The 15,347-nt window shown below is 38.9% G+C and overlaps 1 protein-coding gene across 31 annotated transcripts in view; it reads right to left on the bottom strand.

Annotated features, from left to right (window-relative positions):
• The window catches only part of NRXN1 (neurexin 1), a 1,248,790-nt gene that overhangs the window by 671,414 nt on the left and 562,029 nt on the right, over positions 1-15,347 (bottom strand). For all 31 annotated transcript variants that reach the window (XM_073339213.1, XM_073339185.1, XM_073339187.1 and 28 more), the window contains one exon: positions 2,562-2,945. In XM_073339213.1, the coding sequence (XP_073195314.1) occupies positions 2,562-2,945 (384 nt within the window). The remainder of the gene's footprint in view (positions 1-2,561; positions 2,946-15,347) is intronic.

Below are 15,347 nucleotides of genomic sequence, written 5' to 3'. Positions count from 1 at the left end.
GGGACCTACTTGTAAATGCCAATAACCTGACTTCATTTACCACAAAAGTGATGGGATTTCCTCAAGATTATATCTAGACTTTTTTAAAAACCATTCATCAGTTTTACTTTTAAACAGTAAAATCTTTAGGTGACCACTTTACCTAGCAAAATGAATTAAACTATACAGAAAAAAACTTTAGCTGCCAGTCAATAAGCTTGAAGATTAGGTTTTGGCTGGAAGTGAAGACTCTATTATGTGTCAATTGTAATATAAGATTTCACAAAATAAGAGTTCTGGCATTTAACATTTCTTGTTCAAACTGGAATAAAAATACTAAATAAGATTTTTGTTCTGGTAAACTGTTAGATCCCCACTTATCCTTACAAATAAGGATGTCAAATTTCATTTCTCTCTTTTCTTGAAATATATTAATAAAAGGCTTGAGTCTGTTCTTGTATTGTAATAAAATCACAGAAGAGAGAGTATTTGAACATAAAAGTAAAGATTTCTTATAAAAAGAGAAACAGAAAAGGAGATTTAATATTCGATTACTAAAATACAAATACTGTAACTGACAATTGTAACAAATCCTGGTTAATGTACTGCAGTTAAGATTTATGCAACGTGTGTGCAAAGCACTGAAAGTGTCTTTACAGATTCTGTTTGGTGTCAATTTAAAAATAAAAGCTCTATCTGTTTGATACAAAATATTAAAATGAGCTACTCAACGTTCCTTTTCTATTATAAAACTGTGTATTGCACACAGAAAAAATTGCCATTTAGTATAAGTAGTACGTACGTGACAACACAATAGCATGAAATTCTTCTCAGTGTTATTATTGCAATATGCTACTTTTAAATATCACTGAAATGCCACTATGTTTGCAGATTATTAAAGTGTTAATTAAACTAATTAAAATAAAATAGAAATGATAACAGAAATAATCTATACTTGTAAGACCCAAATTTGTTTTCCTCCCCAATTTTTTAAAAATTAACTTGCATAGCTACTATCTGATTTTACACTCATCTTCACAGCTAAAGGTTTTATTCATTAATTTTAAATATAAATTATTTTACTACTTTTGATGAACAGTAATTTTATTCCCCTATGAACTAGAAATTTTTTTAAGCTGCAAAGATTGAATCTAGATTCCAGGGGCCTGATTTTTTCTCACTTACACTGAAGATGTGAAATCCTGGAATCACTGAAGTCAGTGGAAGTTTTGCCAAGGACTTGAATGAGGCTGGAATTCACTCATGGAATTCAAGAATGTACAGTAGATAGTGGGGTATACCAGTGTACATGTGTGGAGAATCTGACCTCATTTCAGAGTCAGATTGTTGTGAATTCAGGTTACATAGAGTCACATTTCAGTAAATTAGTAACAAGAGAAAGTACTGTCTCATGTTGTCACAAAGCTCTTCACAGCCCAGCTTGTAAAATGACAAAAGGGGGGATTTTCAAAGTCACAAATAGCAGATAGGCACCTGACTCTTACTCATCATCAGTGGGAGTTAGGCACTGTCATAAATATAAAGGGAAGGGTAAACCCCTTTAAAATCCCTCCTGGCCAGAGGAAAAATCCTCTCACCTGTAAAGGGTTAAGAAGCTAAAGGTAACCTTGCTGGCACCTGACCAAAATGACCAATGAGGAGACAAGATACTTTCAAAAGCTGGGAGGAGGGAGAAAAACAAAGGGTCTGTGTCTGTCTGTATGATGCTTTTGCCGGAGACAGAACAGGAATGGAAATATATTAATAAAATACAGAACTTAGTAAGTAATCTAGCTAGGTATGTGTTAGATTATGATTTCTTTAAATGGCTGAGAAAATAGCTGTGCTGAATAGAATGAATATTCCTGTCTGTGTGGTTTTTTTTTTTTTTTGTAACTTAAGGTTTTGCCTAGAGGGATTCTCTATGTTTTAAATCTAATTACCCTGTAAGGTATTCACCTGATTATTCATCCTGATTTTACAGAGGTGATTCTTTTTTTTTTTACTTCTATTAAAAGTCTTCTTGTAAGGAAACTGAAAGCTTTTTCATTGTTCTAAGATCCAAGGGTTTGGGTCTGTGGTCACCTATGCAAATTGGTGAGGATTTTTACCAAACCTTCTCCAGGAAGTGGGCTGCAAGGGGTGGGAGGATTTTGGGGGGAAAGACGTGTCCAAACTCGTTTTTTTCAGGAACCCAGATAAAGTTTGGTGTTGGCAGTGGAAATCCAAGGGCAAAGGGTAAAATAATTTGTACCTTGGGGAAGTTTTAACCTAAGCTGGTAAAAGTAAGCTTAGGAGGTTTTCATGCAGATCCCCACATCTGTACCCTAGAGTTCAGAGTGGGGAAGGAACCTTGACAGGCACCTACCTGCCATTTATGCCTTTGAAAATCTCCCCCAAACTCTTTCATATGGCCACATGGCCACTTGATTCAATTTACTTTTCTGTCAATATAAAACCAGTGGGAAGAAGAGGAACAGACAATGAGGGTTATTTTTTAAAACAGTTAATGTAGTACTTGCCATTTTTAATCATTGTTAATTTCTACATTGTAGAGTCATGCACAATCTTGTGAAACCTACCTCTCTCACATGATCTGCCAAGGTAGCCTGTACCAGAACAATCACAGATATATCTATTCCACCCATCCCTGCACACACCATTGTTTTTACAGGGGTTGCTCAGGCATGGTTTTGCAGTTTCTCTTGAGCATGAGGGCTTCACTCCAGCAGTGCTTTGAATTTCAGCCATTTGTCGAATATCCTTGCTTTGGCCATCAATAAACAAGTCTCTGATGCAGCCAACGTATCCATAATTGAGAAGTGCTGTCCACACCTCTGTTGGAAAGACCAGCCCTGCTTTATTTTCTGGCAAGCCCCCAAGATACAAGTCATCATCTAGGTCTAGGATTTCGCTTTCTCCTGGTGCAGTGTAAGGTGTACGTAATGTGTTCACAGAAATGGTACCTGATAAGAAACAACAAAATGCAAGATTTTTAACATATTAAAGTGAATTCTGACAGCACTTCTTTATTCCCCGAGTCCCAAAATGCAGTATTTTCTTATTGCCAAATATCTCATACATGAAAGACCTAGATGAATGTTGTATTTACACATTTTAAAATAATAAAATGAAACATTATTTTGTGTTAAAATATCCCTTAAACACTGTCAGGAAATATGTGGTGTACAAACATTTCCACAAAGTACTGCATAAACTTAAATGTTTGAAAACCAAAATCCACATAAGGGATTTCAGGTAGATAAAATGTATTATTCGGTGCAAAAAAGTCAAATGTATTTCAGGGTGATCTTCAGAAACACCCTGTTGGTGGAACAGCAACTCTCTGCACTGCCCCCTAAATGGCTCAAGATCCCATTCTAGGGATTCTGCCTCTGAGGATTCTGATTGGTTTCAGTGGGCTTTGGATCAGACCCTTTATCTGGGAGGGGAGGGGAAGTACTCTCATCAGCTGCCAGACAGCCAATCATTAAAAAGATAGTGATGTACACCCAGAGGAAAAAAAGTCAATGCCTCAGACATTTCCATCTAAATGTGTGCTTGTTACAGAGAGGAGAGAGAGGGAAGCACAAGAGAAATCATGAAATCAGAAATATTTATTTATTTTTGCTTTCAGTTAAAAAACAAAAACAAGCCTGAAATTTTAGCTCTGCCAGTTATGCAAGAAGCCTCAAAAAAAGCCTCAGTGTTGCCCAAAATGTTGGCTAGGATGATCAATTGTCAAGATCCTCTACTCTATAAATAATTGTAAAGACCGAGGACTCCAACTGAAAGAATTGAACATACAGAACCGTAGCACATGTGTGTTAATCAGATTCAGTCCAACTGTTGCAGTAAGATTATTACAAACAAAATCTGCATGTGGATTTTAATATGATTCTGTCTTCACAATCAAGCAGGAGGTGAAATCACAATCCCCTGTAAATCACTGTATTAAAGTGAAGTTGAGGCTGAGGGAACTGGGCTTATTTAGTCTGATGAAGAGACGAGTGAGGGGGGATTTGATAGCAGCCTTCAATTACCTGAAGGCGGGTTCCAAAGAGGATGGAGCTCAGCTGTTCTCAGTGGTGGCAGATGACAGAACAAGAAGCAATGGTCTCAAGTCGCAGTGGGGGAGGTCTAGGTTGGATATTAGGAAACACTATTTCACTAGGAGGGCAGTGAAGCACTGGAATGGGTTACCTAGGGAGGTGGTGGAATCTCCATCCCTAGAGATTTTTAAGGCCCAGCTTGACAAAGCCCTGGCTGGGATGAATTAGTTGGTGTTGGTCCTGCTTTGAGCAGGGGGTTGGACTAGATGACTTCCTGAGGTCTCTTTGAACCCTAATCTTTTATGATTCTATGATTCTACGAGCCACATTATACTATATGTTACAGCAGTGTGTGTTTTATGTTTTACCCTCAGCCATGTGTTTGAAACAGTACTATGGAAAGCAGGACAGCCCAGGATCATGTTCCTCTTTAGATACAGATGCATGTGAAACACCATTCCTATTATCACTATGCAGCACAGAATCTGGAACACCTCAAGGATTATTATTGAGAATTGACTACTATGGAATGTCATTTGGAAAGGATGCACCTATATCAAATCTTGCATGCACCTATATCAAAATATGACTATAAACTGAAAGCAAAAGTGAGTCAGACAGAGATATTTGTAACAAACATTTTATTATATGAATGTTAAATTAAAATAAAATAAAATACTATATAGTAGAATGTAGGCGTCAAAAGAACAAACTAACTTTTTTTCTTTGTTTGGAATCCCCTGGCCTCTGTTACGCAGGAGGTCAGACTACATGATCACTTTGATCTCCTCTGGTCACTAACTCTATGAAAAACAACTGTTCTGGAAAGGCCACAATTTGGCATGGTCAAATACATTGCTTTCTGGGCCCCCAGAATTGTATTTATGATGGGAGTATTTTGTACTCCGATGATACAGAGTTCCAGGGGACTCATAGAATTAAAAAATGTAATGGGCAAATCTCAATAGCTCAGAATAAGCATTCAAAATTTTAGACATTTATTCAAATCATTTTGCACTGGAAATGTCCGAAGATAAAGCTCCCTTGTGAGATTTCTAGTACTTCTCATTTTAAGCTGAGTTTGGTATAATTCAAAAACAACCTCTCTACTTTTAACGGTTACCAAAAAGGATGAGGGGACAAAAAGGCTTGTGCCTTTTTTGCATCTTTATAATTGTGTATAAAAATGCTTGAAAATTTTGCTTGTCTTAAATGTTTATCCCACACTTCCTTTTGCAATATCAGGAATACTTTTCTTCTGTGTTTTGCTTGAGGTCTATTTGGAGAATTAGAAAATTGGAATGGGAGGTTCCTAAATCCCTAACTGAAGGAGGTCGGTATGTTGAATTTTTAACTAGGAGACCCTTTCTTCCACCAAAAATCCCTCAATTTTCAATCATGAGAACCTAAAGTTATTTTACTAAATCTATATTTAAGCACCCCTATCACAAGTCTTATTTCTGAGGTTCTGAGCATCCACCGTTCCCATTAAATCAAACCTCGGAAAGTCAGCACCTCTGAATATCAGGCTACCTGTTAAGGAACTAACTTTAGTGTGAAATTTTTTGCGGAAGTTTTTAGTAATCAGTTGTGTCAACCAATACACACCTGTTACCTAATTTGATACATATTAATGTAGATATGATAGTTACTGCATTATGAATAATATCCACTAAATATTAAAAGATAAAGGTTTGGTTACGGGTTGCAGAGCTTTTCTCCTTTAGGTCACTAGCTTGAATTAGACCCAGATCATTAGTGAATAAAAGCTTTCTAATGACATTTCAGTAGCCTAATATACATAAAATGAATTGGTGGTTTTACACCAGTTCCAAGTAACAAAAGCAACCAGTATAACTGGCACATTTTTAAGCATCCTTAGCAGAGAGGCCTGGGATTAACTGGACATGGAAAATGAACTATACCTCTTCACCCTTAGGGACTTGACCTTAGTCAAGGTTCAAGAAAACTGGTTGCACAACCTAGTGGAACCTTTCACTGCTCCTTCCCATGTTGTACCAGATCTGTTCAGTCTCTAGACCAGTTATTTGGCATCACCAACGTTATTTCACTGGCACTGTGGGAGCCTCAGGCACTGGTGCACCTCGGTTCCTCATATTCTCTGCCTGTGGCACATAATAGTCTAGTCTCCTGTGGGATGTAATACTTTGGTCTAATTTTGTTGCTGGCTTTAGCATATGAATGCTGGCATACTATGAGTTTGACTTCTGTATTTGGGGGGCCAAGAGGTGGGAAGGGGGTGAGGCTCCACAGGGGATCCAGATGCGGCGGGGGGGAGTGTTTTAGCAGGGCGGTCCTCTGGATGCAGTGAGTGAGGCTTGGTGGGGTACAGATTCAGGTGTGGGGGGCTTGGTGGGGTTCAGTAGCAGGGTCTTGGTGTGGGGGGTCTCTGGATGCAGGGGGTGAGGCTCAGCAGGGTGGGGATTCAGGCGTGCGGCACTTGGGAGGGAGGTCTGTATACACTAGGGTTGGGCAGATGGGGGTGCAGCTCCCCATACAGTGACCTCTCTCCCTCGCAGCTGAGGAGTGATGGAGGCAGGAAGTGGAGCGTGTGTGTGTGTGTAGCTTCCTGGAGCCAGGTCTGACCCGACCCTGGTGGCTCCCTGCAGGGGAAGTCTGACAGTCCTTCCGCCACACCCGCACAGCCAGGACTAGCAGCTGAGCACTCACCTGGGTGGGGAAGTGGCTCAGCCACCTTGCTCTTATTGAAAATGGCCCCAAACTGGAGCTCTGCTGTGAAGGTCGCTGCTCTCCTGCACTCCGTTACACAGTCCATGTGGGGAAACTGACCAGCAGGCATGGAGTGCCTTGCATCACCGCTTGTACCCCCACGCAACATTCCTCTGTGTCCTCCAAGGGAACTGCGGGGGGATGGTGAGCAGCAATGCCAGGCTCCGTGCCTGCCAGTCAGTTTCTCCATATAGGCAGTGCGGTGAGTTATTAGGATCTACTTTCCTGCCCTCCCCTTATGCAGACCACGTGGGGGGAACTGCCCAGAGCTTGTGGCGTCACCCCTGCCTCCAAGGGAAGAAAGCAGGACCAACTACCAGGGAGAAATCTGGGCACCCCCCCACACACACACATACATTGCTTCTGAATCTTATCCAGTTTTGGGGGGGCAATTCCCCCCATGATCCTCCCAATCTCTGCCCATGGATGCTGGGTGGTTTTGGAGCCCTGTGATATATAGGAGGTCAGACTACATGACCTGCTGGCCTTAAACACTGTTACTCTATAAGCATTTACACTGCATGTTTATAACAGTTCAAATGATATCGTTATATTATACTGCAGATGCTCTTCCAAAAGTATATGTTTAATCAATGAGTGTTTAGTTATCTATATGATGACTCTAACAAAATTATTATAGGGATTTTATTTTCATACATTCCTTTTCTTATTTTTGCATGCTGCATTATTTCTAGTACATATTAAATTTAAAAAAAATATGTATTTATTCATGGGCTTTTCTGTGGAGCTCATCATTGTCTTTATTGCATACATCACACACGTATTAACACTGTTGACAACTCTATCAATATTATCAGGAGTCTCCTGATTTTAAGCTACTCGTGATGCCAGGAGAAATCTAGGGCTCTCTGGTTACTAAAAATGGTTAATGTCTCCCATGGGTTTCAATGTAAATAAAGACACAAGTTGCCCTCAAAAAGGATGGCCAATTCCTAGTCACCATATGTGATCCAGCTAAGAAACAAAGTAACCTGGGGAGTAAATCAGTCAATAAGGCTGAGGGCAGAATGATGCCAGATGAAGCAATGAGTGACAAGCACTCTTGTTTCAGTAAATAGGGTTGAACATGATAGAACCTCTTGTAGAAGAATGCAATGGGTCACCAATAAAACCTGATGACTGCGGACTACAAAATGAGATATTCTGAAGCAATAAAAGTTTGCTCTCTAATGGCAAAAACTATTGCTTTGGAGCTATATAAAGTATTCGCCTGGATAGGAGTTCTCTGGGGCACCTGGCATTGGTCACTGTTGGAAGACAAGATACTGAGCTAGATGAATCTTTGGTCTGACCCACTATGGCCGTTCTTATGATATCTTGACAGACAGATGGACTGATTTTTTCCTCAAAACTAAGGACACTGCACAAGATATAGATTATCAGTGGAAGCTCTCTGAGATCTTATGGAAATTATAACATTCAATGACCCTAAAAAAGGAAGCACAAATCCATCATGGGAGAAACAGTTATCTATGTGATCTTGGGTTTACTCCATTTTTATACCATGCCTGTGGAGCTCTCCTTATTTTGCAGAGCTTGAGAGAGGAGTTCTTCATCTACATTGCCAATATATTGCAGCATATTTGAATTATTTCGACCCAGAGATGTAGGTAGATGCTTATACCAGAATGGCAGAAGAAAAACTGTTTTAGTGGTGTCATTAAAAAAAAGGAAAGAGTAACAAGCTTCCTGTATATAGTACTATAAAATCCCTCCTGGCCAGAGGCAAAAAATCCTTTTACCTGTAAAGGGTTAAGAAGCTCAGGTAACCTGGCTGGCATCTGACCAAAAGGACCAATAAGGGGACAAGGTACTTTCAAATCGGGGGGAGGGGGGGAAGAGGTTTTGGTCTGTCTGTTCTGTGTGCTTGCTGGACACAGATCAAGGAAGCAAGCAGTCCAACTCTATTAGAATTAGTAAGTACTAGCAAGGGAATGCGTTAGCTTATTTTTGTTTTGGCTTGTGATTTTTTCTGTGCTGAGGGGAAAGTGTATTCCTGGTTTTCTTTTAGTAACTTTAAAGTTTGGCCCAGAGGGAAATCCTCTGTATTTTTTAATCTGATTGCCCTGTAAGATTATCTTCCATTCTAATTTTACAGAGGTGCTTCTTTTACATTTTTTCTTTATAATAAAGTTCTGTTTCTTTTAGAATCTGATTGTTTTTTTTTTTTTTAGTGTCCTAACCCCCCCCCCAAGTTTGGTCTGTGCAGATCTTGTTAATTCTCAAGTCTCCCCAGCAAAGGGGGTGTGGGGGCTTGGGGGGATATTATGGGGGAGTAGGATCTCCAAGTGGTCCTTTCCCTGAGTTTGTCTAAAACACTTGGTGGTGGCAGCGTTACCTAATCCAAGGTACAAGGGAGAATTTGTGCCTTTGGGAGTTTTTAACCTAAGCTGGTAGAAATAAGCTTGGGAGTCTTTCATGTGGGTCCCCACGTCTATACCCTAGAGTTCAGAGTGGGGTGGTAACCCTAACAAGTGGGAAGGTGGAAGGGAAGTCTTAGAGGAAAAATATTTGCAGGGCTGAGAAATTTCAGCATTAGATTGTAAGGTGTCTGGGGCAGGTAACATCTTTTTATTCTGCTTTTGTACAGTGCCTAGTACAATGAGCTCTGGGTCCATGAGCAGGGCACCTCGCTGCTACAGTGATATAAAATAAATAAATATTAATACAGCTAATGATGAGACAGTGAGCACCCCAAGGGAAAAGGTGGTTTCTTTCACAGACTGCTTGATCACCTGGTAAGTAGAAAAGATTCTCCATGTCTCCCTGAGGCAAGGAAAACCAAGGGGGAAAACTGCTTAAAAACTTTTTTATTGACTTTTGGGTCATGAGAGAGGAAAGGGAAGACCTAGTTAAGGACTGCACTAGGTGAGCTTGTGGGATAGATCTGACTCAGAGCACTGATCCTTGATCAATGATATTTAACTTCAGAATCTAAATAAAGAAGTATTTCTTTTCCCCAATATCACCTGGAAGCAAGTCCATCCTTTAGGCTCTTGCTATGACCTTTTGGATCTCTAACAATGGGACACCCAGTCAGGTACTGTATGCATTATCTGAGGGCAGAATTTTGGGGGTTTTTTTTACTACTTTATGGATACACAATCACATGTACAGTACCAACCTGGAACACTACTTGAATGAATGGAAGACTAATTAGGATTGTTTATCTTTGGAGCACCAGGTCAATCCAACACTTCAAATAAGTAATTTCAAATACTTATTTAATCAGGAATAAGTGTTATGATTCATGAATGGTCTATTATATTATACATATTTTTATATATAAGCACCAAACAACAGGGCTTGCAATGGCTATTTAGAAAGTGCTGCTTGCAGTGAAAGACTGATTACAGTAAACCTCTAATTATATGCTCTGGTGAGATCCTTCTGCGTGCTCTCTCTTTCTCACTCACACACACATATGATAATTTCTTGTGCCTAAACCAGAACTCTTACTTTAATTCAAAATCTCAGTGACTTTTTAGCCCTTAAATGCCAGCTTACCCATGCATAACTGCTGATACAATCTGTTTTGCAGTGCTGTATACCATTGAAGGCTGACAAGAATGATACATTCTCTATCTGATTTTAATGTGTAATGATGATTTCTAAAGGATGGCAGTTTGTTAGAAAAATGCTTGTGAGGTTATCCTTGAGTATGCCAAACAGCTTAACAAAATTTAAACAATACTCAGGCCTCACAAATCAGTTATTAACCTAGCCCTAATGTGTCACAAAAACCACTGTGGGCGCAGCTGTTTCATGGTATGTTCCTACTTCTTTTACTGCAAAGTTGGCAGTATTGTAACAGCTGAACAGCCAAACATTTCCCATAGGTATCTGTTAATGAGCCTCTTCAATCATATTCATTATCTCAGCAATTTAGGTTTTATAAGTCTGTTTACAATAAACTAAGACATCCACCCACAGACATATTTCTAAACCTTGTCTCATCAATTGTGATCAGTAAAATACTGAGATTGTAACTGCAGCTGGTGCAGCTTCCTTGATCTCTATACTTACCTTACGTGGTCTATTAAGTTACTATGTGAAACCCTCATAGTTGTTTATTGGCAGATGGTGAAAATCTAAGGAAAGACTAGGCTTTTCTGGCTGTATCATATTGTCCTCTTAGTGTGCTAGAGTGAATATTATCTGATAGTCTGGTAACAGCTGTGCCAAACAAGGCTAGCTAGATGACAGAAAGGGGATAGTTGTTGTTGCTGCAGCTGAGAGTGGCTGTTTCCTGTGGCTGAGAATCAGGAAGACAGCAAAGACCAGAAAATAAATCAAAGCACTTGCTGATTCTGCTAATATTGAAGTCAAAGAAATTAGACACAGCTTTCTATTATCAGTGGGCACCACTCTGCTCTCGATTTGAAAGCCAGACAAATGTAGGAATAAAAGGTTGTAAAATATGAAATGTTATTTAACAGCAAATATGGTACTTGAGCTACTTATTCATGAAGATGGAGCACAAATTTAAAAGATGCCATGTTAGCAGTGATCGGCTCAGATAAGTAGCTAATAAGTTGGAGATCTCAAAAGATCATTCTCTCAGGAGATTTCCAGTATTCCTGGTTTGGGCTGGAATAGCATTATTGCAGAAGATTCTGCCATGCTTTCTCACACTGAGTGTTTAATAGTGAGGAGTTGGATAAGACAGCACCAAACACAAGTAGGAGTAGCAGAATCTAGCTCAGAATATTCATTTCCAGTGAGAAGAAAAAGAGGAACATACAATTTATTTTTCATGTTAATCAAATGTTTTTTTTTTCTGATGCAAATTCTGTGGTCCTTATTCAGCCATTATTCAGGCAATACTCCCATTAGATTAGATGACAGCATTGCCAATGCAAAAATGGAGTAAGAATTTCAGTATTTTTCCCACTGTAAACATTAACCAAACTTATTCAAATCACAATAAACATTTGTGTTGGGTTCAGGGTTTTAGATGAAAGTTCAGTATAGTATTAATTTTTAGGGTGGATAAAAATCAATGATTTTTTTTTAAAATCAGATTTTTTTTATTTAAGCTGGATTTTTTTGATAAAATGCTTTTTGAGGAAAAAACCTATCTAAAGATACTTTTAATTAAGATACATTATAGCTCAAAGATACCTCATCATGGAATAGGGATTATAAATTCTAATTCTATAGTATGAGACAATATATTTATGTAATGTTTAAGAAAAGTTTTGTAAATGAGTTCCAATACTTCATGGATTAGGGACCCAACCTTATGAGGTTCCACGGGCTTCTGTACAGAATATTTAGGTTAATCTTTCTATCTATCTGTCCAATGTTACTCAGTGCTCAGCCTAAAACAGTGGTTCTCAAACTAGGGCCGCCACTTGTTCAGGGAAAGCCCCTTGCGGACTGGGCTGGTTTGTTTACCTGCCATGTCCACAGGTTCAGCTGATCGCAGCTCCCACTGGCCGTGGTTCCCCGCTCCAGGCCAATGGGAGCTGCAGGAAGGGAGGCCAGCACATCCTTCGGCCCACACTGCTTCCCGCAGCCCCCATTGGCCTGGAGCAGTGAACCACAGCCAGTGGAAGCCTAAATCGGCCGAACCTGCAGACGCGACAGGTAAACAAACGGGCCCTGACCGCCAGGGGCTTTCCCTGAACAAGCGGCGGCCCTAGTTTGAGAACCACTGGTCTAAAAGATACCATCAGATATGCTTAGTTTTGCAGTTCTCAAACTGTGGATTTGTGTCTCCAGAGATAACATGCTTGTTAACAGCAAAACTGTTTAAAATAAATAAATAATATAGAGAGGTGAGAAATAACAGACCTCAACCCTATTGTCCCTCTGCAAATTTGTGTATACAGAGTCATCCCTTATCTCTCTCTAAAAAGTGCAAAGTTTTAAAAAGTTCAATGAATAGAAGATTGTTGGGGGTGAAATAGATCTGGACAAGGAGAAGAAGTCTGGAGATAAATGTGAGAAGGGAGGGACAGGCAGTAGAAACAAATGTGAAACTATTTGAGTAGCATATTCCAGAAGTCTTGAGGTCTTTCTGAGTGTCGCCTTCATTGATTTGAGATCTACCATACCATTCTCTCACTAGAAGGGAAAACTTATAATGGTAGCAGGTCATAAAAGAGACCCAGTTTGCGAATATTTTAATTAAGTTCCTCTACCTTTGGGTAAGACAGGCATGTGTGCAAAATGCACCAGTGCAACAAAGAAATGCAAGGCCTGGTTGCTCGAACAAAACAACATCATGAGAAGTGTTCCTTCTCAGGAGGAAGCTGCATTGAAGATGATGAAAGGAACATGTCTGAACATGCAGGATCATCAGGTTGGTAAACTTTTTTATTTCATACTTCTTTCTTAAGGACTACCTGTCTTTCTTCTGGACTATTCTTGAATTTCTCATGTTTGAGCAAAAAATATAGTTGTTACTCTATGTTACTATCATTTTAGATGCAGTTGTGATAAAAAATAAATAGCTGAAATAGGCAGATCTTCTTTTTACAATTTCACCTTTAAAGTAGTACTGAGTGTCAGTGAATGCAATGAGTAATACTAAATGAGCAGTATGGTAATAATAATTAAATAACTGCATTGACTTATTTTGTTTAGGAGAATCCATCCTTAACATACAAGATTCTGAAGACTATCCACCTTCAAGATCACCATCATTTTCTATAGTTTCAGAGTTATCTGCCAATGATAGTGTTTCAGTCACATCATGTATGTCACATAGCTACAGTATATCACCTGTTGTAAAAAGAAAAAAAAATCTCCATCATCCAGAAACAAACATAGATAAGTTTGTGATAAGAACCAGCAGATTACAAAAAGAGGTAATTGATGAGAAAATTGCCCAGTTTATTTAGGCAACAATCTCTCCTTTCCATATAATTGAGAACCCACACTTCATTAACATGGTTCAGTCATTAAGACCAGGATACAGTCCACCCAACAGAGCAGATGTTGCAGGCAAATTGCTGGATAAAGTGTATGAAAGAGAAATCGAGCAGTGTGCAAAAGGTCTAGAGGGTAAAATTGTTAACCTGTGTCTTGACGGGTGGCGCAATGTCCACAATGATCCTGTTGTATGACAACAGAATAAGGGAATGTCTTCCTTACAGAAACAATTGATACATCAGGAAATGCACACACAGCAGAATAATTACAAGAAGTAGCAGTAAAAGCTATAACAAACTGTGGGGAAAAAAATCAAATGTCTAGTATGCAGCTTGTTCACAGACAATGCTGCAAATGTATCCAAGATGGGAAGAAATTATTTAGAAGAGAGTGCCAAGCTAATAACATGGTTGCAGTGCTCATTTGATGCACCTCCTAGCCAAAGACTTCAGTGTTCCAGAAATAAAGGCTAATGTTGTTGAAATTACAAAATCCTTCCGTAAAACCACTTAGCAGCAGCTGCTCTGAAAAAGGTGGGAGGAACCAAGCTAACTCTCCCCCAAGACGTGTGATGGAACTCAGTAGTGGACTGTTTTGAGCACTATATCAAGAACTGGCCTAATCATCATGAGAGTTTGTGAACAAAATCATGAAAAAATGGATGGCACTGTCACAGCCAAAGTTCTCAACATTGGACTTAAGAGAAATGTTGAACACATGCCGAGTACCCTGAAGCCTATTTCTGTAGCCTTGAACAAAATGCAGGGAAATAGCTATTTTATTCCTGACACTGTTGAAATTTGGAAGGAACTGAGTGAGATCTTAAAAAGAGAACTATGCAATAACAGAGTTAAATTACAAGCATTAAAAAAACAAATGGGACAAGCTCTATCTCCAGCTCATTTTCTTGGAAATATTCTCAATACTCGGTACCAGGGTCAAACCTTAACTGCTGAAGAAGAGGAGTTGGTTCTGACATGGACATCCAGCAATCATCCCTCCATAACGCCAACTATAATAAACTTCAGAGCTAAGGGTGAACCATTCAAGAAATATGTGTTTGCTGATGATGTTTCAAAGAAAGTCACACCAGTGAACCAGTGAAAGTCACTTAAGCACTTGGATTCAGAGACTGTTGAAGTGATAATCTCACTTTTAACAGCAGTAGCTTCTTCTGCAGGTGTAGGAAGACTATTTTCTTCATTTGGACTAATTCATTCCAACTTGAGAAATCAATTGGGATCTGAAAAAGCAGGAAAGCTTGTTTTTCTTTTCCAGATTATGAACAAACAGGAACATGAGGGTGAAGACGACTGAGATAGCTGCAGAAGCCAATATTTTAAATTTCTCATGTTGACCTGGCTGACATAGTCTATTTAATTTTATTTTTAAAAAATATTTCATTTAACCATTTTATTTCAAAACAATTTTAACAAAAACAAATCTGATTTTTAAAAAAACCCTTGAATATTTAACTAAATTCAAAAATTCATATGCCTGTTTTGTTAAAATATTATGTTTGTGTTGAAGAAAAAAATCCAGAATACATAATGTTGTTGTTTTAGTTAAATAAAACAATTTAAATGTCTGTCTGGTGATGTTCTCCTCCTAATACAGCATGGCAAGAAAATCCTCCAAATATTAATGATTAACCTGTTGAAT

This window comes from Lepidochelys kempii, chromosome 3 (genome assembly GCF_965140265.1).
Source record: "Lepidochelys kempii isolate rLepKem1 chromosome 3, rLepKem1.hap2, whole genome shotgun sequence".
Classification (NCBI taxonomy): Eukaryota; Metazoa; Chordata; order Testudines; family Cheloniidae; genus Lepidochelys; species Lepidochelys kempii.
The sequence above is the reverse complement of the archived record's forward strand: the minus strand, read 5'-3'. Positions and strand labels throughout refer to the sequence as shown.